This window comes from Lepidochelys olivacea, assembly GCF_965140295.1.
Source record: "Lepidochelys olivacea isolate rLepOli2 genome assembly, chromosome: 7".
NCBI classification, from domain to species: Eukaryota; Metazoa; Chordata; order Testudines; family Cheloniidae; genus Lepidochelys; species Lepidochelys olivacea.
The window spans coordinates 25367376-25393072 of record NC_140417.1 but is presented as its reverse complement, the minus strand read 5'-3'; the positions used below and the strand labels follow the sequence as shown (position 1 = coordinate 25393072).

Here is a 25697-nt window from a genome sequence, read left to right as displayed (position 1 = left end):
TTTGCATCCAAACAGGTCCATCGTTTCCAGCCTCTATCATGGTGGGCATGTCGAGGTTGGTATTGGTGTCCCTTTTCTTGCACGACATTGACAACCAAGGAATTTGGGGTGGAGTGAGAAAACAGAAATTCAAAGTCCTTTGTGGGAACACAATATTTTTTGTCCATCTGCTTGCAAGTCGGTGGGATGGATGCTGGGGTCTGCCAGAGCACCTTGGAAGGATCGAGAAGGGCCTCATTGATAGGGAGGACTATTTTTGAGGAGGATGTAGGCAGGATGTCAAGCAGCTTATTTTATTGGTCCTTCACCTCCTCCAAAGGAATGTGGAGGGAGTCTGCAACCCTGCAAAATAACTCCTGGAAATTTTTGAAGTCGTCAGCTGTAGCGGGTGGAGGAATGATCTCCTCTTCTTCTCCTGATGAGGCTAAATGGAGTGGTGGTGGAATTTTCTCCTCTTGTTCTTCCTCCTCATCCACCATAGGGAAAGGCTCAGGCTCTGGTGGTCAAGAGATCAATGGAGAAGGCAAAGGTGAAGGCCTCTGATTTTGGTCCATGGGAGGCTTCCCAAACTGTGCTCTGTACATGGCCCAAGGACCTCAGCATGGCCAATGCTGAGGGAGTTGCACGTGGGGCTGCATCCACTGTGGTCCATACCAGGGCCCTTGTCCAATGGTGGGTTGTGAGTAGTGTGTAGAGAGGAGGACTTTGAGCCTGTCTCAAGTGTGAGGGTGGGATGGAGTACTCCTCTTCCTCCTCTGCGTCACTAGGGAAGGGAAGTCTCATCCTTGGAGGGGAAAGGGTAGAGTGGTGTGATTTGTGGCAAAGAGGATGGAAGTGGAGGGATGTCATGTCTGAGAAGTGGTGACTCAGGTACATCAGAGACAGATAGGTCTTTGGGGTATCTAAACTCTTGGGAAGGAGGGAAGAGCATCATTCTCACTGGCACATGCATCAGTGCTGAGGGAGAGTACATTCTCCTGAGCAGCCAGCAGAAGGAGTTGAAGACTTGCTTGGTACCGAGGGCTTGCTCAGTGCAGCAGACTTGCTCGGAGCCAAGGGCTTGCTCAGTGCGGCAGACTTGCTCGGTGCCAAGGGCTTGCTCAGTACAGAAAAGGACATCGGCACCAGCAGGCAGATCTGATTGGCACAGTTGGCACCAGTTTCAAAGGTCTTATGTCTCTGTCTCTAACACCAAGAGATGGCACTAAGGGCTGGAGATCTGCCCCGTTAGGGTCTTTAGATGTTTCGTGAGCACTGGTACCGGAGGTACTCAGATGGGCCCTGGAGCTATGTCCCATATCCGAGGATGTCGAGGCAACCAACTTTGCAGGGGATGGCGTTCTGGCAGGCGGTGTCTCAGCAGGTGATGAGGGAGCCTGTTTTTTTTCCCATCAGAGCGAGGAAGAGAAGACTTCCTTTTAGAAGGATGAGGCAAATGAAGGTCAGTAGATGACCCAGTGGAGCGTGAGGGCCATAGAGGGGTAGTGTCTGGGCCAGGGTCCAATGGTGGATGTAGTGATTTCTCCAGGAGGAGAAGTTGCAACCGAATGTCCTGGTCTTTTCTGGCCCTGGTATTGCAGTCGTGGAAATAAGCACACTTGTGGGATGTGTCCCTCTCCAGGCAGTGAATGCACTGTGGGTGACTGTCCATTACCAGGAAGGCAAACTGGCAAGTTACACACCTCTTAAACCTAGGAGAGCCAGGCATAAGGGTGAGGAAAAAGCTCCGTGGTGGGGAAAGGCAGGAAGAAAGAAAAAAAAAAACCGACTAACTAATGGGGAGGTTAGAAGACAAAAAAGCAAAAAAGCAAATATATATATACATATAGGGAGAGATCAAAAAGAAAGAACTATTGAAACTACACTAAAACTAACAGACAAGGCACTATCTAACAGGTCAAAAAGGACAAGTAGGCTTTGCTGTGGATTCCATCTCAGAACGAAGGTTGTAGAAAAGGAACTGGGGGGCGGTCAGATTGCACAGTGGTATATATACATCCCTCTCACGGTGCGAGATGGGGAAGGTGGGCATGTGCAGTCCAAAGGGCACATCTGATGAGGATCTCTGATCTCAGGCACACGGGGCACTGCCGCACCTACAGTGGAGCACCCATAGGGACATCACTCAAAGAAGAACCTCCCTTTTAAATTTAAAAGCTATTAAAATTGAAGCTTTCTGCTTTAAAATCCATCCCTGGATCCATCCATCCATCCATCCATATCTTTGTTTCATTTTTCTGCATGTCCTAATCACTTAATTCATGACTAACTCATCTTTAACTCATGACTAATTTAAGAAAAATTAAGAGAAATTTAATTCTAAAAGAAAAAGAAAGGAGGCACCAAATCTCAGCAGCCATCCTAACAATATCAGTGGAACAGTGTGGGATGGATATACTGAATGCTGGATTATAAATCAAAGACTTTAAAACTAAAAAGTTTATCGAAATAATGTAATCAGATGCTTGAAAGTCTGTTTTTGTTTATTTTCTAATGAGCCAAGAACAGTATATTTTAATATTGATACATTCTGGTGGCCTGATACAGAAGTATTAAAGTCAATAGAAAGACTCCATGGATTTCAGTGGTCTTTGGATAAGGTTCTATATGAACAACAATGAAATCATTCAACGTTTTGCATGAAATAGACGTACTTACTTTCCATGGGTAACGCATAAATCCATCAAATAGGTATATCTGACTGTATCCATTGTTGGGACTATGAGGTCTTGAATCTTAACATTTTTATCATCACTATATTTAATGCTTTTAATGACTTCATTCCAATGCACCCAGCGTCCTTTGCCTTTCAACTAAGAAGAAAAACAGATTTCAATTACAGTGGAAAATATAGTACTGACATTCAAAAGGTTTTCTTAAGCACTTTATTCTTTTACAAGTTAATGTAATATTAAGTATTTCAGGTGCTTATGTATTTATTTTCTTCATTGCACTAGTGATGAGCAAACATTAAAAGGAATGGAGGGTCATTTTAGAAATGGATGTTCAGACCCCCTTCTTTCCCCTATCTCTCTAGGACCCTGTTATCCAGGAAAATACTTACACATGCTTAACTTTAAGCATATGCATAGTCCCATTGAAGACAACAGGTTTATAAACATGCTTAAATTTTAAGCATGTGCTTCCCTCTATATGAAACTCAAAATCTCCAAGGGCCTCAACTGCAGCTGAACTGAAACGCAGCAGTCTAGACACGCCTTAGGTAGACTGGGTAGACATTTACTAAAAAGCTCTGCTTAGAAAGTCAGTGCATTAATTCTTTTTAAAAGAATAAATAAACTGATTATTAAATAAAATAAATTTTTGTCAACCAATAGTTGTTCATTTACTGCACTAAGGACCCAATCCTGTTCCCATTAAAGCCAGTCAATCTTGCCCCCAAAGGATACTAAGAAGCTAACATTTCCACCTAGCTGCTTTCTTCTCTCACTTAGATTTTGAGGATCTATTTAAACTACTCTAAAAATGAGCAATCAGTAAATCTCATACCTCATACATATAGTCATAGACCAAGCCTTTCTCATCAAAGGGACAGTCCCATTTACCCACAGCTGTTGGCACTGGATGAGCCTCAGACTTTCCTGCTAGAATATCCCTCATAAAGATATCAAAAAGGACTTGGCTGTCACTGTCACAAGTTCCACCAATGGACCAAACCATGGAGAAAGCAAAGCAAGCCTGTGAGTACAAGGAGGCAAACAATTACCATTCAGAGATGATAACTACTGTATGGTATGATCAACATATAAAATTACAAGGAATACTATTATGCTGAAAAGTGCTCACGGCAGCCATCATGTGGGTCTTTGAGCTAAGACAATCACAAACCTAGTTAAGGATAAGCCCCCTTCTTTCAGGTTCAGCAGAAGAAGCAATTAAGCCCTTTTGTGTAGTGAGATAGCTGGAAGCAATTGAGGATACCACACAAGGCACTGAGCCATGTGGATTGAGGGATTCTTTGATTGCAAACACTAGAACTAGGAGTTTTGTTTTTGCAAGGGGTATGTGTCTGTTTTAGAGGAGAAGGTCAGAGAAGCAACCATACTTATCACTGTAATATCTAAGTACCTGAATGTGACCTTGAAAAGAAGCAGAGACAGAGCTTCTTCGACACAGAATTCACTACATCCTACTGCACAAATAAAACATGATATCAAATCCCTGATGACTTCAAATGAATATGTGATGCTGTAAATAGCCTCCAGGAGTGAAATTCACTCCCCCTACATAAAGCTTGAGTATTCAGACTCTACATAAGTGAAGTGCAGGGATTTGAAATGTACTCCTTTATCAAGCCAGGGCCAGGGCTCAGTGCTGTCCCACAGGAACAATGGACACAACCCTTCATGTTAATTGCGTGGGGCACAACATAGATGTGGATCCATGACCCTGCCCACAGCCCACTCACAGACCAACTCCATAGTGAGCTTCTGAACTAGCCCTGCATTGGCCAGTCTTGAGGCTACTTCCACAGCATGGCTACTCATCCAGCAGAGCCCTTATATGGGCTTAGTCTATAAGGACTTTGGGGTGCTCCTTGCACCAGGGATTAATTTCATGCATGGATTCTACTAAGACCATAAAACAAGTAAGTAAAGCATAAGCAGTTTGTAAATAGCTGCAGATCCCACACATCATTTCAGTCTGATATTCATTTTGGAGCTCTCTATTCATGTCAATCTCTAAAGAACATTTTAAGATTAATGTTAAATTGCTTTTCAATTTAATTCAATTAAATTGCTTTTCTCATACCATTAAACTTCTGCACAACCTGACAAATGCACTGCTATAATATGCACATCATTCTTTCCACAATATCATTCTTTAGCTAGCTGCTTGGTCTAATTAAAACATGAATGAGTTAAAACAAAATGTTCTAAATTAAATTGACAACAGATAGGAAAAGGGTTGAAATATATCTGTCTAGGTACTTATAAATCCCTTATCATGGTAGTGTTTGAGCACCTCCCAAGTTTTAGAAAAGTAGCAACAGTTTCTCAACTCTCTCTTCTTTCACCTACCGAGTTAAAGTGAACTTGAATAGTTAGCAGAATGTGTGTGTGTGTATACACGAAGTGTACGTATGTGTATGCTTGCTCATGTGTGTGATGCACTTATTGCAGGAAAGCCAAGATGAAAAGATTAATTTTGCAAGAGTCCTGTTACCAATTAATTGTTTTTTTTTTTTTTTAAAATACATCCAGTAAAAGACCAACCATAATCCATGTGCGGATGTTTTTGTTGGTAGGATCCTGTTGAACAGTTTGACAAAGTAACATTTCAAAAAGTCGAGTGAGAGACACTACAGCATTGCTGTTGCTTGTGGGAACCAGCTCCTACAAGACACAAAGAATGGAAAATGCTTGATATCACAGTATCAAATACTTCTCACAAATCTTAGTATATCTTTTGGAAACACAGTTAAATTATATTTTGGCTCTAAACAAAGGATTTAGGGGCAAGTGTTTTTCTTTTAGTTTCAAAATCCTTTTCCCTTGTCTTGTCCCTGAAAAGCTACCCTCTTAATCTGTAATTATGACAATCATGCATCTTTTAAAAAATTAGACACAATGTATGTAATCCTATAGGTACAGCATGGGGAGCACCACTTATTGTATGGCATGTGAGCATTACATAAAATGCTTCCCATAACATAAAACAATCCTCTTCCCTCCCCTCAAACTTCAGGTGAGATTACTTTTCACTCATTATGATATTGGTTAGCTTTTAAATATCTTTTACCTACAAATTTCACCTAATATTCTTGGTCAAGTTTTCCAAGTTGGGCAAAGTAGTTGCGCTCTCAAAATCAGGTGCATCTGCTGCATATGCAAAAATCTGCCACAACCATCACTGAGTGTTTTGTCACAGGACACAGAGAGTGGAATGGAAACATCAACATAATTATTGTGGTGAAAATAAAAACAAAAAAATACCTTGCACTGTTGTTTACGAAATCTTAAGGCTGGTGGTATTAACCAGTTCAAAAGTTCTTGCAGTAGATCTTGCTGTTCCTTTTGTCTCAGGGGTTCAGGTAAGCTGTTCAACCAAGAGGTTACAAGCGGCATCCAGCCTAGCTGTGATGGCTCCAAATAAATCATTCCACAACGACTGACTGTAGCCGGCTAAAGAAGAATAGTAAATTCACTTTTAAGACCAAGTCCACGCATCATTATATATTGTATAATTGTGCAATTATGGATTACATTTTAACTGACTACTAAACTTACTGAAGCCTGGGAAAGGTCCATTGTTTCAAAGATCAGACTCATCTGAGCAGACATTTGGATGATTTCCCCACTCATCAAACAAAGCTAAATATGAAGAAGAGTTAATTTAACAACCATGGTTATGAATATTAGCAAAACCTTATGTAACAACAATCTTTTTCACTTGTAAATTAATGTGTTTATATCTTTGGATGATCTCCATATCGAAATGAGTGAAGCTAACAACAGTAAATGGGAAAGACATGTCATTACCCATCGCACCATACAACAATCATTTGAAATAGTAACCAATTTCTATTCTCTTTGGGCCAAATTCTGTACTTTTGCCACTCACTTCATTTGTCTATTAATTGTGGAAATAGAAATTGTAACTGTGTTACAGGACTCAAATGATCTTTCAGTCCCTGCTAGAAGAGGAAATCACAGGTAAAGGACAAATATCGGACCTGATTTTTCTCACTTATACCAGCTTTACACTAATTAATATATTGACTTCAGTGGAGTTACTTCTTATTTACACTGGTGTGAGAAGTGAATCAGACCCATTGCCCTTTCTATAAGCTTCACAAAACTACTGAAGTTTTACACAATTATTTTTCAACAACAAAAATATTAATGAAAATGTTTAACAAACTAGGAGAAACTCATGCTTCAAACTGCAAAGTTTCAAGTTTTTCCAGGAAAACCCCATGACAACTATTTTCATGACCAGTGAAGTTGTCTAGGCACTGGTTCTGGACTGCTCACAGAAATTAAAATGTTCAGTTCCTGAGACTCAACACAACTATAGCACCAGCACCAGCCACAGTTCCCAGCACTGCCACCTGCAAGGTCTACCCACCACTTAAAGTTGGTATCTTCCTGCACTGGATGGGAACAGGAAAGGATGGCAAGGGTCTAACTTGCACAAGGTCGGACAGAAGTCTGCTGCAGCCTGTGCTGCAGAACATACGAACATAGCACAGGATAGCCTAGTGTAGATACCATGAGACACCACACCAAAATAGTATAGGCTCACGAAGTGACCTCTGATTTGGGTACCTAACTTGGGATACCTAGGGGCTGTTTTTCCAGAGGTGCTGCGCATCTACAACTCTAACTGAAATCAGTGGGAGTTGTGAGTACAACTTTGAAAATCAGGCCCTGTGTGTCTGAGGTTGGGCATACAAAAATATAGACACCCACAACTGGAGACCATTTTTGAAATTTTGGTTGTAAGGTTTTCCAGAGAAGAAATATCATTAAACTTCTAGTATCTTTTTCTTTTAAATCCCATTTATAAATTTTGCATTTTTGTGACAAGATTAGAACATATGTTTGATTAGGAAATGTGGTCAAATTCAATACCTTATTCTATGATATAAAACAACTAACCAACCAACCGAAAAACCCCCACAAACAACTCTCCTGACATATCTCTCTCTCTCATAAAAACACAAGTTAATCACAAGCCTACTCAACTGGTTCCATTGTACCTCAGGTGCAGGTATAGCTACAAGTGCTGTTTTCTTTTATATGCAGAATTTTGTTTCTTAAGTGGCACAGCATTTTCTTTAGACATTTATAACGCCTATGTTTTACCTTTTTGTTGTCATCCAGCACTGTGTTCATACTTTCTATCCACAGAGTATCAATAGGACCATCAAAAACAACCCATTTGCGTTCAGATGTCTCAGCTAAAGCAAATTCTCGGAAAGTATTGGCAACAATACCATCTGTCCACTAGATCAGGAAAAAATGGAAATAGGCATATTTAAAAATGCTAAATCTAAAGTCAATGGGAGTACTTACATGCTTACGTATTTTGCTGGATCAGGGCTCTATTTAGCTCATGTTAATGAACAAAACAGAGAAGAACAAAGTAAAAACATGAAGAAGTGTTAAAAACTATTAAAAAACTTTATTGACCCTTTGCCAAGCAGTAACAGAATTCAGGGCTTTGCAAGTCTCAAGGCTTGTTTACAGTACTAGAGTAAGTCGACCTAAGACACACTACTTCAGTTACATGAATAAAGTAAGTGAAGTTGACATAGCTTAGGTCGACTTACCACAGTGTCTACACCCTGCTGTGTTGACGGGAGATGCTCTCCCGCTGACTTACCTTACTTTTCTCAGGGAGCTGGAATACTGGAGTCAACAGGAGAGCCCTCTGCCATCGACTTAGCGGGTCTTCCCCAGACCCACTAAATCGACACTGCTGCATCTATCGCAGCAGTGCTAATCTACCGGTAAGTGTAGACATGGCCTCAGTTTCCCATTTGGAACAGAAACTGGTGACAAAAAAATCTGGTATTGTCTTAGTGTAATTTGTTTACAAAATATACACAAGTCTTGTTTCCTCAAACAAGGGATGGTAATGAAGAGCACACAGGCAACTCCTTCTTGCAGAAAGTTGAAATAAGGCACCTCTTCCCAGTCTCCAAAAGAAGCCACACTAATTGCTGGTGCCTCTTTATGGCAGGTGTCCAGTGTAGGTACTTGTTACAAAAAGGATACAATTCCCTGATAAACAGGAGTTGGAAGAAGATTTAGGGGAAGGCATCCTGCGAAAAGAGGGGTTGGGACTCCTAATGTCTGGTACAGTGGAGAAAACATCCCATTTTTCCAGAACCCTTTGCCTTCTCACAAGGGGAAGGCAGCAATGTCCCAACAATGGACAGGGACCAGGCTGGTAAGTGGGAGGGCTGATGGGAGCCCTTCCAAACAGGTAGAACTGATTAAGGAATGAACGATGACCTGCACTGTATGATTTATTGCCTGGTATTCCCAGACATGTTAAGTGAATAAAGTTGTGGCCTAATTAAACCACATCCATTGCATCTTGTTTTTCTTCCTGTGTGGACATGAAAAAGCAGCTATCTTGTACGTCCCTCCTCCTCCAAGGCCTCATACAAATTTCATTACTTCACAGACAGTCTCCTCTTCCTGTGTCACCCTCTGAGTTTTACATATTGGAAAACTCTAGACCAGATGTTTGTCCACACAGTTTTTGTATTACTTTCATTATATTGGTTTAGAAAGTGATATAGTTAAACTGGTATAACTCCCTAGTGTAGATGCAGTTACCTCTGTATAAATGAACTTATATCACTGTAGCTCAATCCCATACTTCTATAGAAATAGGCTATACTAGTATAAGTATACTTTATACTGGTATAACTGCTTCCACACTAGGGGCTGTGCTGAGTTAACTACAGTGGAATAAAAATCATACCCCTAACCAAAAACATTAAAGCAGTACAAAAACTGTGTGTAGACTATGCCCAAGGCTGCACATGGAGACCACATGGCCCTGAAAGATGAGCCTGGGGGTCTACCCTGCTTCAGTGCAGCTGCTCTGCAGGAACCTCAGCACCTCTGTTGCCATACATAGAAGAGCACTTTAACCCACACAATACCTTCTGTGTGTGGTTACAGCACAGCATCATTAGCTCTTTTTGTAGGGAGTTTCATCCTGAGGATTTATACATCAATGACCCCTAACATGCAAGCCATTAGCACCTTTTGCCATAACAATGTATATTTGGCTTTGGCCCAGTTATTCATAAATTTAAAAAAATTCTGCTCTCAGGGTATATCTTCACAGCAGTTAACTCGAGTGATCAACACCAGGGTCTGAGCACCCAAGTCAGGCTAGTCTGAATGTGAGCAGCCACACTGCAAAGCCATACCCGTGTTACTGTGTCCTCACTAGTACTGCTATGCTCCCTCAGTGTATGCTGGTCAGTTTTCTGGGGGCAACTCCCATGGTTCTTTGTGCTGCAGTAAGCTGAGCTGCTCTATGATTCTTTCTCAATGAATTGTGGGAGAACCTGCCTGTCTTTCTGAGTACACTGGGGAAATCATGGGAAAAGTACTGAGTCCTCACTGCAGAGTGGGTGGATTACCAGCGTAAGCAACAGCGGTATCCAGGCTCTAGCCTATACCCCTAGCCAGGCCAGCTAGCCCAGATTTAAAGCACTACCAACTTAGTTGAGGGAATTGTGTGTTGTGGATAGAAAGGAGTTAGGGGCAATACCCAAATAAGAGCACCTTGCAGTGAAGGCATGGATGTACTCATGCAAACCTATCAAAGCCATCGGGCTTGCACAAGCATAACCAATGGAGGAATATGGCCAATTGCTATACAATATTTTTAAAAACAATCATATAAAACACAATACCTCATGAGATACCATATCGAATTGTCCAAAAAGTTGACCCATGGTAATGGATTTTGGATTCACAGTTCTAAAAATTACTTTTTCTTCTTCACCATATCCACGTTCATTCATAAGGGTTAGTGCATCTGCCAACACCTGTAGAACTTTGGTCTTCCCAGAAAAAGGCTCTCCAACAAGCATAAAGCTATGGATAAAAGAAAATTATTATTAAAAATCTTAACTTCATCAAATATATACTTTATGGCACTGATCCAGCCAATTGGCCTCAATGGGAACTACTCGTGCTTAATATTAAGCACATGCTTAAGTGGATCTGACTCTGTATGTAGCAAAAATTATAGTGTGAAATGTATTACATCATTGATTCAATGGTTAGGAACCATGTTTCTATGAAGTCAATAGAAAAATATATGTGCTTGCATTGTGTGAGCTATTACCACAGTTACCCATACCAATCAAGTATTTTATAAGTCCAAAATAACCAGTTAGGAGTCTAAATGGTAATTTGTGTATGCAAATACTTGATTTGCTCATGCAACTGCATATATTTGATCGCACAATTAAAATACATAAATGGACCCAACTGGACTCAGTGCAGCAGCAGGGATTCACACTAGTGCATTTATTTGCAGAATTGGGGCTATACTTATTCTCTAATTTTCTTTGCTGTCTAGGAAAGATTATCATAAAAGAAAAGATAGATGAGGAACCTGCACTAAAACAAAAATCTTTAGTCATAACTCAAAATAAGTTTGTTAATTTCATCCCATTTCAGAGTATTTTAGAGGACTAACTAGTCAATGTTTGCAAAGAGTTTTGAATATGCAAAGCCATACATTAGAGCTAAGTATATGTTTTTATTTCTTGAGGTACTGTACAAATATGACGACCACATACTTGCTGCTCAAAAAAAGGCAAAGACGAAAATGGCAGAGATCTGGTGGGCTAATATTTTAATACAGGCAAGCTCTTACAGCAGCAACTCCTCTCCACAACATGGGTCCAAACTGCAAACATTAAACAGGCAAAATTGCTACCGAACTCAAAGGGAGCATCCGATGAAGTGAGCTGTAGCTCACGAAAGCTCATGCTCAAATAAATTGGTTAGTCTCTAAGGTGCCACAAGTACTCCTTTTCTTTTTGCGAATACAGACTAACACGGCTGTTACTCTAAAAGGGAGCATTGGGACTGCAGAATCAAATATGTCTGGTTTCAGAGATTCCACTTGCTTGGGCACCAAATTTGCATTAAAAATTAGGATATCCAAATGTACCAATATAAAAATTCTGCAGCATACAGTGACCATTGGGATTTTCTATATTTGATTTAAATAATCACTGTGTCTTTTTTAAAAGTGGAAATAATTTCTTAGTCTATTTACATAAATATTCTTTATTGGTTATTACAAAAAACATAACTATAACCTGTAGTACTTGTGAAACAGGCACTGGTAATCTTACCCATGTCTAACAATCATCATTTCATAGGTCTGTATCATTTTTTCAATGAAAACTTTAACAGGCTGGATATTATTTATAACACAGCATTCGTTGGCACATTCCAGAAAATCCTAAAATCAAAACAAAATAAAACCTTTTCGTATCATAACAGTCTTTTTTAAAGGGTATTTTCATGGTTACATATTACATAGTTTACAACAATCCTTTATAAAGCCATATAATTTTCTTCATGAACAAAAGGAACCTGTATCATACATCATTCCATATTCAGATTATTGCCTAGAACAACTTCCACCCCACTCTCAGTATGTTTTATTACATTTGTGGATAACAGAATCAAATTAGTTAATTACTGACTCCTCTGGGATTAGGCTAAAGAAAACTAAGACCACGTTACTTCTGAATGAGAGTGTCCACACAGGGGTTTAACTAAAATGTTTTAGCTTCACATTTTAACATTCATCTTAACTTTCCTGAAAGTTCCTAAGTAGATATGCCCTGACTAAAGTACTATTTACTAACGTGCAGAATTTAAGATGCTGTAACTTAAACTAAATATGGTTACTTTAGGCAAATATAAGGCTAAGTTTTCAAATTCTCTATTGAGATATTGATGGCCTTTGGTGATGTTTATATGTCTCATATTGTATATAACAGTGACATGGCTTATCCAGTACAAAGAAATCCTTTCTATCTCAGAGCCTAATACTGAGGGCTGCACTAGAAAATTAGATTGACCCATCTATGTTGTTCAGGAATGCAAAAAATCCACACGCACTCTGAGCGACGTAGTTAAGGGGAAATAAGTTGCCGTGTAAACAGTGCTTGGTTGATGGAAGAATTTTCCGTTGAAGTAGCTTCCGCCTCTTGAGGAGGTGGATTTACAACAACAAGAGAACCCCTCCCGTCACTGGAGTAAATGTCTACACTGAAGTGCTGCAGCTGTGCTGCTGTACTGTTTAAACTGTAGACTCCCTACAAAAAGAGCTAATGATGCTGTGCTGTAACTGCACACAGAAGGTATTTTGTGGGTAAGGAAAACAAAATCTTCACCTTCTTTACTGAACATCTGCCTCTGCTTACACCCTACCCACTCCAATTACTGTATTATGGAAGGTAATAGAAGACAAGTATTTCCCCTTCTGCCAAGGTTGTGCTGGTGTATTAAAACATCCCACATGGTTTACATTATCATAATAGAAGCATGTGCATTTCATGAACCTACAATAAGTTGGATCTGTAGCAGTACAACCTTCCAGGTTCACTAGGAATTTCAGGTTTCCACAAAATTTAGAACTTCAAAGTGAACTTGTGTGAAGTCTTTTGGGAACAGACATCTGGTTGACTCCCACCTGCATTTTTTTTCCCCTTTGGTGGGAAGGAAGGGGATTGGGAGACCAGCTACCTCACCCAGTCCCTGAAAGAGGAAGAGGGCAGCCTGGCCGTCTCTTTTCTCACCATTCCACTGTAGAAGAACAGGAAGAATTAAGTAATCATGGCAAGTTTCACCATGCCTAATAACTTGGAAAACCCCAAAGGCTAGGGAGGGGACCAGCAAGTTACTCACAAAAGACGCTAAAATCCAGGGAAAGTGGGGTGGCTTTCATACTGGTATACATCCAAAAAGGCTGTTTAAGGTAAGAGGGGTCCTCGGATTTGTTAGGGGCTAAGTTATAAATGGGCCAAAACTACAAAGACAAATACAGATCTGCAAATGATGAGAGACTCAAGGCTGGTTTTGGGTTCAAAAGAAAACCACAGGGCCTCATTTTGCAATTAGAAATAGAATACTGCATTAATTACAAATGATGCAATGCCATGAGTATTAGTGAAAAAAGTTACCTTACAAATGAACTTACATTGTAATCTGCTTCAGGAAGCTTAACACCAGGAAACAAATCACTAGTTATACCCATGAACAGAGGTATATCATGTGACAAAAATTTAGGCTCATTAACATCCTTAATTGATCTAAGAAGCTAAAGAAAAGAAATACATAAGTTTACAGAAAATGAGTGTTCTGATTTACATGCTGACTATAGAAATACAAATCAAATCAGTCTGCACAATGTGAATCATAGAATCATAGGGTTGGAAGGGATCGCAAGGGTCATCTAGTGACCCAGTCAAGATGCAGGATTTGTTGTGTCTCAACGATCCAAGAGAGAGGGCTATCCTGCCTCCTTTTGAAAACCTCCAGTGAAGAAGCTTCCACAACCCTGCTGAGAGAGTCTGTTTCATTGACCTACTATTCTTACAGTTAGGAAGTTTTTCCTGAGATTTACTCTAAAATTGAACTCTATGCTAATGTGTAAGGTTAAGATTTTGTCACAATTATTTTTAGTAAAAGTCATGAACAGGTTGTGGACAATGTGAAAGTAGAATGAATTATACTGAAATTATAATTCATTAAAGAAATGATGTTTGAAGGGTTTGTTGAAATATAGTTGTCAGGAAGAGAAACATGTGAGACAATGGGTCCTCAAACTAATTAACTTAGAGCTCCTACTGAGCTAGGACCCTAGCTCAGTAGGACCCATTGTCTCACACTCCTTAATGTTTCTCTTCCTGACGACAATATTTCAACAAACCCTTCAAGCAGCATTTGTTTAATGAATTATAATTTCAGTATAATTCATTCTACTTTCACAATCCCTCCTTTTGGTCAAGCTACACAATGACCAACAATTACTGGGTTCCACATATCAATCGTTCTTTATCTCTTTGTTCATCAGTGATATTTAAAATCATCAAATTAGCACTCTGGTTTGGGGCAGCTATCTGTGTAGCATGCCTGACACAATTTTGTATACAATAGGAAAGTAACTGAAAACATACAAAAATTATTAGGATTCCAAACAGGAGAATTAGGGCTTCCTGAAACAACCAGTTTCCTATGCCAGAGAAATTGAAAAGGTTACTTAGCCACTTCCATAAAGAACTTGGCTCTTCGTGGGGAAGATATGTGATTTGTTCTAAGTGGCTAGCATGATCTATTACCTCATTGGTGTTGTCTGGTATATACACACAGCAGTTTCTGCTTCCTTCTGTCTCTTATGTTAAATTGGCTTTCCCTTATCTGTTTAAATAAGTTAGCTTGAACTTTTGCAGAAGTCTCACATATCTGGGTGCACTGGCAAAGCGCTTTGCTAATAAACAGAGTGGTCTGACAAATTTTGTGAGTCTTGAATCTGACTTTGACAATTTGGAGGTCCTACCGAGATGGCAACCGTCTTCACTGGGGCCGTGTGACTCCTGACTGTTCTTAGGATGGCCGTGACAAGCCGGCAACTGGGCATTTGGCCCGAGCGGTCCTCCGCCAGAACGGAAGGGTGCATGACCACAGTGAAGTCTACGCCATCAAACCTGTTGGTTCCCACTCTGTTCTGGTAGGGATCCTGGGATCTGACATCAGGAATCTGGTCAGGTAATTATTTCTGTGTTTTGTCCGGAGTGAGGACTGTCTTGTCTCTGTGTCTATCCATCCTCCCTGTGGTGTGTTTGAGTCTGGGCGCAGTCTCCGTCCAGGGATCGGCTGACCAAAGGGTTCATGTCCCCACGGTCTGAGTGAGTGAAATCTGCACAATCGCAGCCGCACCGCGCCTTGGGTAAAACCCTTGGTGTGAAAGCAAGGGCAATTGAGGCAGTAGCCTGTGGGCTCCTTTTGTGTGTTGCACCGGGCATCGCTCTGACAAACCCGACTTTCCTTCTTGTGTGATTGGTGTGTAAAGTCCTCCTGTATGGATAACCAGACGTCTAAGTCGGGACAGTTCCCTAAAGGAACACCAGCTCATTTTATGTATTTTAGAAAGGGTCCGGACTCCTGTAAATTTCTGGAAAAATGGTCTAGGCTAACTCAGGAGAATCCCAAAATTCAGTGGTCACTGTTAGGATCTTGGGACAAAGACCGAGTAGACGTCTTAAAGGACAAACTCAGCCAACCTAAAACTAAATTGGCAAAAGGAGAGGTTGATTGTTTCATGCAGTGGTGGGAAGAGGCAAATCATAGGTGGACAGAATCAAAACTTGCCTCTCTCAAAGATTCAAATGATAAGTTAAAAGCTTTATTAGAAGCCTCCTCTCCCGCTGCCAGACTGAGCGCTCCCCTTTATCCCGTTCTCCAAGAAGACCAGGATCGATCCCATCCCCCTTCATACTCCCATCTCATTGTGGGAAAGGACGAAGAAAACCCCTTGTTAAATTCTGGGGATGACGATGAGGAAGATGCATTAATAGGCCTGGCATCCTTGCATTGGATTAATAGGGGGTCACAACAACTCCCAGGGGTCTCCAGTTCAGACCAGTCCGGATCGTCCAATACCGCCCAGGCCCATTCCTCCGGTACCACTCAGACCCATAAAGAAAAAACCCCCGTTCCCCCGAAATCCTCCAGTCTGTCTGACTCCTCTGTTTTTCCCCATACATATGAAGATCGCCTGGACATTGATTGGGCCCAACACTTATGCTCTGGCTCTTAACCTATCCAGGCTCCCCTCCGAATCCTGCATACTGGGGACCAACAAGAGGGTCCCACTTGGAGCTATAAAGCTTGAACTCATACAGAGCTCCTCTCAATTGTAAAAAGCTTTCCAAAGCCCCTGGAAAATCCTACCACATTTGCAGAGGAATTCTTGTTAGTGTGCGACACCTATGAACCCTCTGAGACAGACCTCCTGCAGCTGTGCAAGCTACTTGTAACCCCTAGCGAGCATGAAAAATGGCTCACAGCAGCCAACCGGCCCATCAGTGAGCGCCATTCAACTTTACCAGACACCGGTCCTGTTGCTGAATACGGGAAAAAGTGTAAAGACCGAGCTAAAAACCTACATGAGGCCATCCCTCAAGTATGGACTCCAAAAACAAACTGGACAGCCATACATTGCTGTAAACAGCAACAGGGAGAAAGTCCGGGTGACTATCACACCTGACTGACTGATGTTTTTCTGCAACATTCTGGTATACAGCAACCGGGTGAAAATGGGAAGGGCGCCCTGGCTCATGCGTTTGTTAATGGCCTCCTACCTGCTATTGGCAGTGTGCTAAAGCGAATAAGTGTTGGGTGGGAAACTGAAACCATGGATAAATTGCAATCAGTGGCACTCTAAAGGGAAAGGAGGAACCATCTTCCCAAAAGTTAATGGCCCTGCAAATACAGCATTATTCAGGGCAAGGTAAACAGTACCGGGGAGGGGGATGTGGTCATGGAAGGGGCCGTGGAACTGGATTTTCGGGTTTTGGGGGTGTTTGTAATTACTGTAAACAACCCGGACATTGGAAAAACAAGTGTCCGCGCCGGCCTAATAGCTCTGTAAGCAACCAGCTAGACCCCCTGTCGGCACAGCCTGACAGTCCCCAGACTTACTTTGTCCCACAGCAATGACAGAACACCAGGGAACCTCAGGAAATTTTAGCTCCTTTACTACCTCTCACTCCCACGGGTGAATGTGTTTTGACTATTAATGATCTTTCTCTCCCTTTCCTTGTTGATACGGGAGCTTCGCTCTCTGCAGTTCGTACTGCCGACCTGCCTGAGGTTCCCCGCTCTGAAAAAACCATATCCGCTGTGGGCATTATGGGAGTCCCAACCCCTTATCTCCTTTCAAAACCTCTACCAGTCCAGGTTGGTCCCCTTTCCACGGACCATGCATTCCTCCTCTCGGATTCCACTCCGGTGAACCTTTTGGGTCGGGACCTGTTATGTAAACTTGGCTGTACCATCTCCTGTTCCCCTGATGGTGTCTACTTACAAATCCCCCAGTCCTCTCTGAGTGATTCTGTAGCCTCCCTGCTGTCTGAAACTCCCCTTTCCACTCCGGTCCCCTGCTGCCCATTGGTCCCATCCCTTGAACACCTAATTTCACAGGTCCCATCCTCTCTGTGGCCAACCCACCCGTCTGAAGTGGGCCGTTTACATACTGACCCCGTCTGCATTATTGTTGATTCCTCCAAACCTCTGCCTCGCCTGTCTCAATACCCTTTAAACCCCGAAGCAGAGGCTGGAATTGCTCCAGTCATGACCGCCCTGCGGGAACAAGGCATTATTATCCCCTGCTCCAGCCCCTGTAACACCCCTATCCTCCCAGTTCGAAAAGCTGATGGTAAATCGTGGTGGTTTGTTCAGGATCTTCGGGCCATTAACCGCATTGTCATACCTGGTTTTCCCGTTGTCCCTAACCCAGAGACGATTCTGGCTTCTATCCCACCAGATGCAACTCATTTTACTGTTGTTGATTTGTGCTCTGCTTTCTTTTCTGTCCCGGTTCACCGTGACTCCCAGTCCCTGTTTGCCTTTTCTTACAAAGGGCAATAGTACACATGGACCACACTGCCCCAGGGGTATAATGAAAGCCCGTCATATTTTTCCCAGGCATTAGCCCGAGACCTTGCTGACCTTGTTTTCCCGTCCAGGTCCACACTAGTCCAATATGTAGATGATCTACTTCTCTGTTCCCCTTCATTGTCTGCCTCTGAAACTGACTCTTTAGTGCTCCTTACTGCCCTAGCAAATAAGTGTCACAAAGCTTTTCGCTCTAAACTACAACTCTGTCAGGCTTTTGTCACATACCTTGGCTTTCTCCTCTCCCAGGGTTCCCGTGCACTTTCTCCCACCCACGTCCAAGCTATCCTTAGCTTTCCCCGACCCTGCTCCCCACGCCAGGTCCGGAAGTTTTTAGGCATGGCTGGATTTTGCAGACAATGGATTCCCCAATATGCCTCCCTTGCAAAACCTCTCCAGGAACTCACTCAATTCTCTGTGCCTGATCCCATGCCGTGGCCCCCTGAGGCCAATTCTGCCTTTGTTTCCCTCAGAGTTTGGCTTCTGCCCCTGCCTTAGGGCTGCCTGACTATTCTAAGACTTTTACCCTTTTCTGCCACGAACAATCTGGGTGTGCACTTGGAGTTCTCACTTAGATGCATGGAGAAAAGAACCGCCCAGTGGCTTATTTCTCTGCCACTTCAGACCCTGTTGCCCAAGGCTTACCCCCATGCCTGCATGCTGTGGCTGCTGCAGCGCGCCTAGTCGAAATATCCGATTCCCTTGTTCTCCACTCTCCTCTTACCCTCCTGGTCCCTCACTCTGTAGAAACTCTCCTGCTACAACATAACACAGGCCACCTTTCCTCTGCCCACCTTACCAGGTACGAACTTTTACTACTATCAGCTTCATATATCACCATAAAGCGTTGTTCTCAGTTAAATCCTGCCACTCTCCTTCCTTTGTCTAATGACTGTGATCCCCACGACTGCCTTGCAACTGTCTCTGCTGTCACCGTCCCGCGCTCTGACCTTTCTGATGTCCCTCTCCCTAACTCTGACCTTATTTTATTTACGATGGTTCCTGTTTTCGAGACGACCAAGGTCGTCTCCTTGCAGGATACGCTGTAGTTTCACTCTCTGAAACCCTGGAAGCTGAGCCTTTACCTTCTGTAACCTCAGCACAAGTCGCTGAATTAGTTGCCCTCACCTCACATGCCTGCTTTTTGGTGGAGGGATGCTCCGCCACCATTTACACTGACTCCCGCTACGCTTTTGGGGTTGTACATGACTTTGGTACCCTCTGGCAAACTCGGGGTTTCCTTTCCTCTGCCAGTACCCCTATTAAAAATGGACCCTACATCACTGCTCTTCTGTATGCAGTTTTACTTCTGTCTGCCCTAGCTATTGTTAAGTGCCCTGGCCACTCAATGGCGGATACTGATGTTGCTAAGGGTAACGCATTTGCTGACGCCTCTGCTAAACATGCTGCTGCCATAGAACCTTCCCAGATGCATTTCTAGGTTCCCGTTCTGTTTCTATACCGCCGCCGTCCCCCACTGACCTCACCCTGCTCCAAGACTCTGCCCCAGAAACCGAGAAAGAATCCTGGGTTGACCAAGGCTGCTCTCTACATCCCGATTCTCTTTGGCGCTTGCCTACTGGTGCCTTTGTAGCCCCCTTTTCACTCTACCCGTCTCTGGCCACCCTGCTACACGGTGTTTCGCATGTCGGAAAGGAGAGGATGGTCTCTGCTATAACTAAGACAGGATGGTGGGCCCCCCCATTTTAGCTCTTTTGCAGCCTGCCACTGTGCAGCCTGTACCATTTGCCAAAGCCATAATATTGGTAAACCTGTAAAAGTGGCCCAGGGGTTCCGGGGCCTGCCTCAAGCACCGTTCTTGCATTGGCAACTTGATTTTGTACATATGCCGGCCTCGTCCGTTTAACAAAATATGGAACAGCAATGACACTTGGGAAGTGGTGGGAATAAATGCATCTAAATGGATAAGTGTAGTGGAGGGAAAAGGTCATTGGTGTTGGGTGTGTAATGGGACAGGGCTGGATCTGGGGAAAAGCCGTTGCCTTCAGCATATTATGGCCAATGGTGTATGGCATTATTCAAACAAAACTAAAAAGTGGCGGGCCGGGTATGGAGATATGAATTTTTTCTCAACCTGGGATCAAACAGATGGTATCAATCTCATGTTCCCTCTATAGTAACCTTAGTGAAAACAATACAATCTTTCAATGTCATGCAAATAACACCACTCCTCGTAAGGAGAATTACCCTGTACCCTTTGGGGGATACTACTCCTCCTTTGCAAACACCTATATGACAAATGGGTGCAACCGACCCTTCCCGGCCTTAATAGGCCATCACTGGGTATGTGGGACCAGAGCTTATACCGCACTACCAGCTAATTGGTCAGGAATCTGTTATCCCGCCCGACTCTTCCCACAATTCCGAGTGCTAGGAACCTTCCCTCGAGAAAGCCTCCGCAATTTCAGGCAAAAAAGAAGGGACTTAACGGATGCCCAATGGTATGTAAATAAAATAAGCCCCTTAACCTGGGAAGAGGCCATTGGTGGTTCCTTAATACCATTAGGGGGAGTAATACACCATGCAAAAAGGCTCCTAAGGTTACAAGCAGTAGTTGAAATAATGGCAAATGAAACTGGAGAAACTTTAAGAGCCCTGGCCAAAGAAACAGGGGCAATATGACAGATGGCCTCCAAAACCGTCAGGCATTGGACATAGTGCTGGCGGCAAAAGGAGGGACTTGTGCTCTCATTGGAAAAGACTGCTGTGTGTATATACCAGACAACAGCCTTTTCCAATGAGAGCACAAGTCCCTCCTTTTGCCGCCAGCACTATGTCCAATGCCTTACGGTTTTGGAGGGCCATCTGTCGGATTCCCCCTGTTTCTTTGGCCAGGGCTCATCAGATTCAAGACTCACAAAATTTGTCAACAATAAACAAAAATTCATGGAAGTCTGTGACATGTCTGTGACTTTCACTAAAAATAAAGGGGGGGGACACTGACACCTCCAATCCCTGCTTCCCACGGCTGACAGCTGTGAGGTCCCTGCCACCAGCAGCAGCTGACAGCTGTAGAGCCCCTGCTGCCCTTGGTGGTTCAGAGCTCCAGGGCCCCCCACTGCATGCAGCAGCTGACAGCTCTGGCCCTGCCATCGCAGGAAAATATCTCAAAGATCTCTGAAAGTCATTGAATCAATGATCTCCATCACAAAATGTTGTGCTTAAAAAGTAACGTAAGTTATATAGCAGTCAGTGCTAGGCTGCACTAAAAGGCACGAGTCCCTGTAATGAGTGAAGACGCATCAAGCAGTGCATTTCCTAAAATTGTTTAGGGAGTCTAATGGAGCACCCCAAATGCTCTCCACTGCCTCTCATAATGATTACAGTATTGCCATCTCTCTGAAATTACTTCCCCAGTTTTCAGAGTAGCAGCCGTGTTAGTCTGTATTCGCAAAAAGAAAAGGAGTACTTGTGGCACCTAAGAGACTAACCAATTTATTTGAGCATAAGCTTCCGTGAGCTACAGCTGGTGCCACTAGTACTCCTTTTCTTTTTCCCCAGTTTTAGCACTTCTGAAGACCCTGCCCTCTCAATCTTCCGTCATTAATTCAGCAAGGAAGAGGGAGAGTTCCTGAACTGATGCTGCTGGGAAGCTGAGCAGGCTATGTCTCCCTTTACATCATCTCCTCTATTCTTGGCTCTGAAAAACGTTAATGGCTATGTTAAGTAAACACATAGACCAAACCCTGGAATCACTGAAGTGTTTCAGAAAGTATGGACTAAATTTTTAACTTGGGCCAAAGCATGCATCAATAATTTGGCCTTCCAAAGAATTCAATGTAAACACAGCTCATATCAATGTTGGAAGGTTCTTAAGGTGTATCCAGGAGCTCTGATAGCTCCCTTACACAGTCTCTCCTTGGGGGTGAGATGCATGGCCAGAAAGTGTTAAGTGTCCTGCAGGATAAATGACTCAGATTCAACCATTCAAGACATATGGGGAGATAATGTTTGTGTTTTTGTGTATTTACATATATATGGGTAGTGGTCAACAATATAATCAACAGTCCCTATCTATGCTGTATTCTGTTAATTCAGAGATCAAAAGAACATCCTAGCATTTAAATTAACTGTAACCATGGGATATTGCTGTATTCATCTCCCTTTGAAATGTATAGCTGAAAATCTGCGAATGGTAAAGAACAGGCAATTGCCTAATGTTAATTTGTGTAGCTAAGTACCGGTGATGGACCTACTTCAAAGTCATCCTGATTACCTATTTTTTTCATGCTTTGTGTGTATATAATAAGATCTTCTAAACTTTCCACAGTATGCATCTGATGAAGTAAGCTGTAGCTCACGAAAGCTTATGCTCAAATAAATTGGTTAGTCTCTAAGGTGCCACAAGTATTCCTTTTCTTTTTGCGAATACAGACTAACACGGCTGTTACAATAGGTAATCAGGTTTCAGAGTAAGCCAAGGGACTCTGACCTGTCAAACAAGGCTTGAAATTGTATAAAAGATCCTTGGGGCCTGATCCTGTCATCTCAGATCTGCTTGGGGTTTCATGCAGTGGAAGCCTAAGCCATCAGGACTGAGATCCCAGTTCTGACTGGACCACTCTGAAGATAAACATTGGACTATAACTTATGGACTAAATTCTAAAAGAACTCTTTGCAGCTACAAAGTCTACCATCTCTGCTATGAATCTGAATCTCAAGACTGACTCATGTCTATATGTACATTGATCTTTTAACCATACTCTCTCTTTTTTCTTTTTTAATAAATTTGAGTTTAGTTCATAAGAATTGGCTGTATGCGTGTATTTGGGTAAGATCTGGAATATTCATTAACCTGGGAGGTAATGTGTCTGATCCTTTGGGATTGGTAGAAACTTTTTGTTTATATGGTGAATAAGATTTTCATTAATCTTCATAATATCTGGCTTGGGTAACTAGGTGGCGGCCTGAGGCTGGGTTACTTGAAAGGAACTGTGTTTTGGACTTCTGAGTCATCAGTGAGGTATAACAGAAGCTGTTTAGTGCTGGCTTGGTAAATCTAAGTATTAGAGTATCCACCAGCTTTGGGGATTGTCTGCCACATTCTTTGCAATTCATCCGAATTGAGTGATCTCAGCTGGCTCCCCTGGGATCCCGGTCACAATATCATACTTTATCCTTTGCATTTATGTCAGGTCTTTCATTGGAGGATGTTTCAGTGCTTTCCAAATATCAGTTAATTAGGCATCAGTTCCACAATGACAGCTGGAAAGGGTGTTTCATAGAGTTTACGGCCACAAGAGACCTAGTCAGACCTGATGCACATCACAGACCGTCAAATTCACCCAAATACACTTGTATCTTTTATATCCATTTTTTCCTTATCAAGAATTTCATTTAATCCTCTCAGTTAAAACTCAGTTCTGAAACTCGTCTTAATTTACATCTTAGATAAACCAGTTCTGAAACTAGTTTTAATTTACATCTTAGCACTTAGTGGTTTACATTTAGAAAGTACTATAAAATATTAGTTTATCTTTCATAATAGCCTTATGAAGTAGATAATTAATGGGCGATGCCTGACTCGCGCATTTGTGGAGGCTGGGTACGAGCACTGGAAGCTCCCTAGAAGTGGGGGGCCAGGTCCCCTGCTCCACCCTGAGGCCTGCCCCACTTGGCCTCCTCCTTCTAAGATCCCTCCCATGCTCCACCCCCTCCCGGAGGCCATGCCCATCTTCCACCCCAGTCCGCCCCAGGCCCGCCACTTGCACCTCTTTGTCCCCTCCTCGCCACTCGCACCCTTCGCCCTGTCCCCCAGAAGGCCCTCCCGCCTGCTGCTCAAGCCTCTTTGCCCTCTCCCCAAGAACCCCCACCCATTGCTCACACCTTTTTGCACCTCCTCCGAGGACCCCCCGCCCACCAGGTGCGGAGAGGCGCGAGTGGCAGGGGGGGCCCTCAGGGAAAGAGCAGGGACAGGAAGAAGGGGAGTGAGGGCGGGGCCTTGTGGGGAAGAGGTGGAGCGAAGAGGAGCAGTGAGGGCGGGGCCATGGGGGAAGAGGACAGGGGGGAGTGTGGGAGGGGATACAGCTCAGGCGCCCTTTCAACAGTGGGCCAGCACGCCTCCAAAGGGAGGTGCGCTGCATCCTGTTTGGGGAGGCTTAGCCTCCCCTGGCCACCTATACCTTCCGGCCATGATTCTTATCCCCAATTTACAGATAGAGAAACTGAGACAGAGTGGTTCAATGACTTCAGCAGGCAATGCTGTGAGGCAGTGGCACAGCTGGGTTCAAAACTCTGACATACTTGACACAGTGAAATCCACTATGTTACCTCAGGGACTTACCAATATATCTTCATTCTCCTGTGGGAATTTCAGTTTTAGGTTGCCAGCAGCCACTAGTACAGCTTTAACAGCACGCATACCATAGTCATAATGGAACTGAGAGGAAAGTTGCTCTGAACAAAGTCTGTAGGTCATTACTATCTTCACTGATAATGGCTTGGCATTCAGAAATCCGTATGAGTAGAGAGAGATTTCTGCTATCAGAGCATAGTTAGGAACCATCATAGCTACTGTTCGGAAAAGAACCTGAAATGCATATCGCAGAAAATATGCTTAAAACGTTTAGCAGAATAACAAAAGAATTCCTGTAACTCTGATTTGCACTCAATATGTATAGATACTGCAACATAAAAATTCTTGTGGTAACAGTATTACCAATCTTTGAAGACAAGATCTATGACCAGGGCTGGATTAAGATTTTGTGGGCCTGGCATCAAACATATTTGTGGGCCTCTATAGGGGCAATGGAGCATGGCGCAGGGAGGTCAGTCCCCAGAGCAAGGGCCCAGCCAGGAGCAATGGGGCATGGCATGGCATGGCAGGAGTGGCCCCGCTCCGCCCAGTCCAGTGCGAGGGCACTCTTTACAAACCGGCAGTTGCCAGACGCACTGTGGCCTGTCCAGCCCTGTGCTGCCAGCGTGCCCCTTCTCCTCGGGGAGGAGCAGGGGCACTCTGGGGAGGGTGCAGTATGGGGCAGGAAGATGTGGGTGGCAGGGCCTTGGGGGAAAGGGTGGAGTGGGGGCGGGGCTTGGGACAGAGCTGGGGTCAAGCACCCATGGGGAAATCAGAAATTCAGCACCTTGGCAACACCCCCCCCGACTCCCTATGGCCAGAGCCCCCACAAAACCTGCTCCACAAATGCAGAACCTTGCAGGCCAAGACGAGCAAGTGGTGGGCAGGGGGGAAACAGCAAGCAGAACAGGCCGGGGCCCCTTCTGAGCATGGGCCTGGCTCCATGACGCCATTTTAAACCCAGCACTGTCTCATGACTCATTAAGAGCCAAACACAAGCGAGTTGCCTATATGGCCCTCATTACACATAACATTATTCACCAGATTACCCTGCTTTAACTTCCTCCTCCTCAACACCCTTGCTTTCCAGAGAACAAAGACTGCTCATTGTGTGCCACCGATGGGCCAAACACACCTGAATGGCAGAAAAAGATGTGGGAAAAGGAGAT

The 25697-nt window shown here is 43.4% G+C and overlaps 1 protein-coding gene across 1 annotated transcript in view; it reads right to left on the bottom strand.

Moving 5' to 3' along the window:
* The window catches only part of DNAH12 (dynein axonemal heavy chain 12), a 172930-nt gene that overhangs the window by 99601 nt on the left and 47632 nt on the right, over positions 1–25697 (bottom strand). Inside the window, exons 28-37 of the mRNA XM_084633689.1 lie at positions 24517–24762; positions 13735–13854; positions 11876–11985; positions 10415–10598; positions 7833–7973; positions 6252–6335; positions 5958–6146; positions 5238–5357; positions 3511–3699; positions 2659–2813 (exon numbers count right to left, since the gene is read on the bottom strand). Of these exons, the coding sequence (XP_084489815.1) occupies positions 2659–2813; positions 3511–3699; positions 5238–5357; positions 5958–6146; positions 6252–6335; positions 7833–7973; positions 10415–10598; positions 11876–11985; positions 13735–13854; positions 24517–24762 (1538 nt within the window). The remainder of the gene's footprint in view (positions 1–2658; positions 2814–3510; positions 3700–5237; positions 5358–5957; positions 6147–6251; positions 6336–7832; positions 7974–10414; positions 10599–11875; positions 11986–13734; positions 13855–24516; positions 24763–25697) is intronic.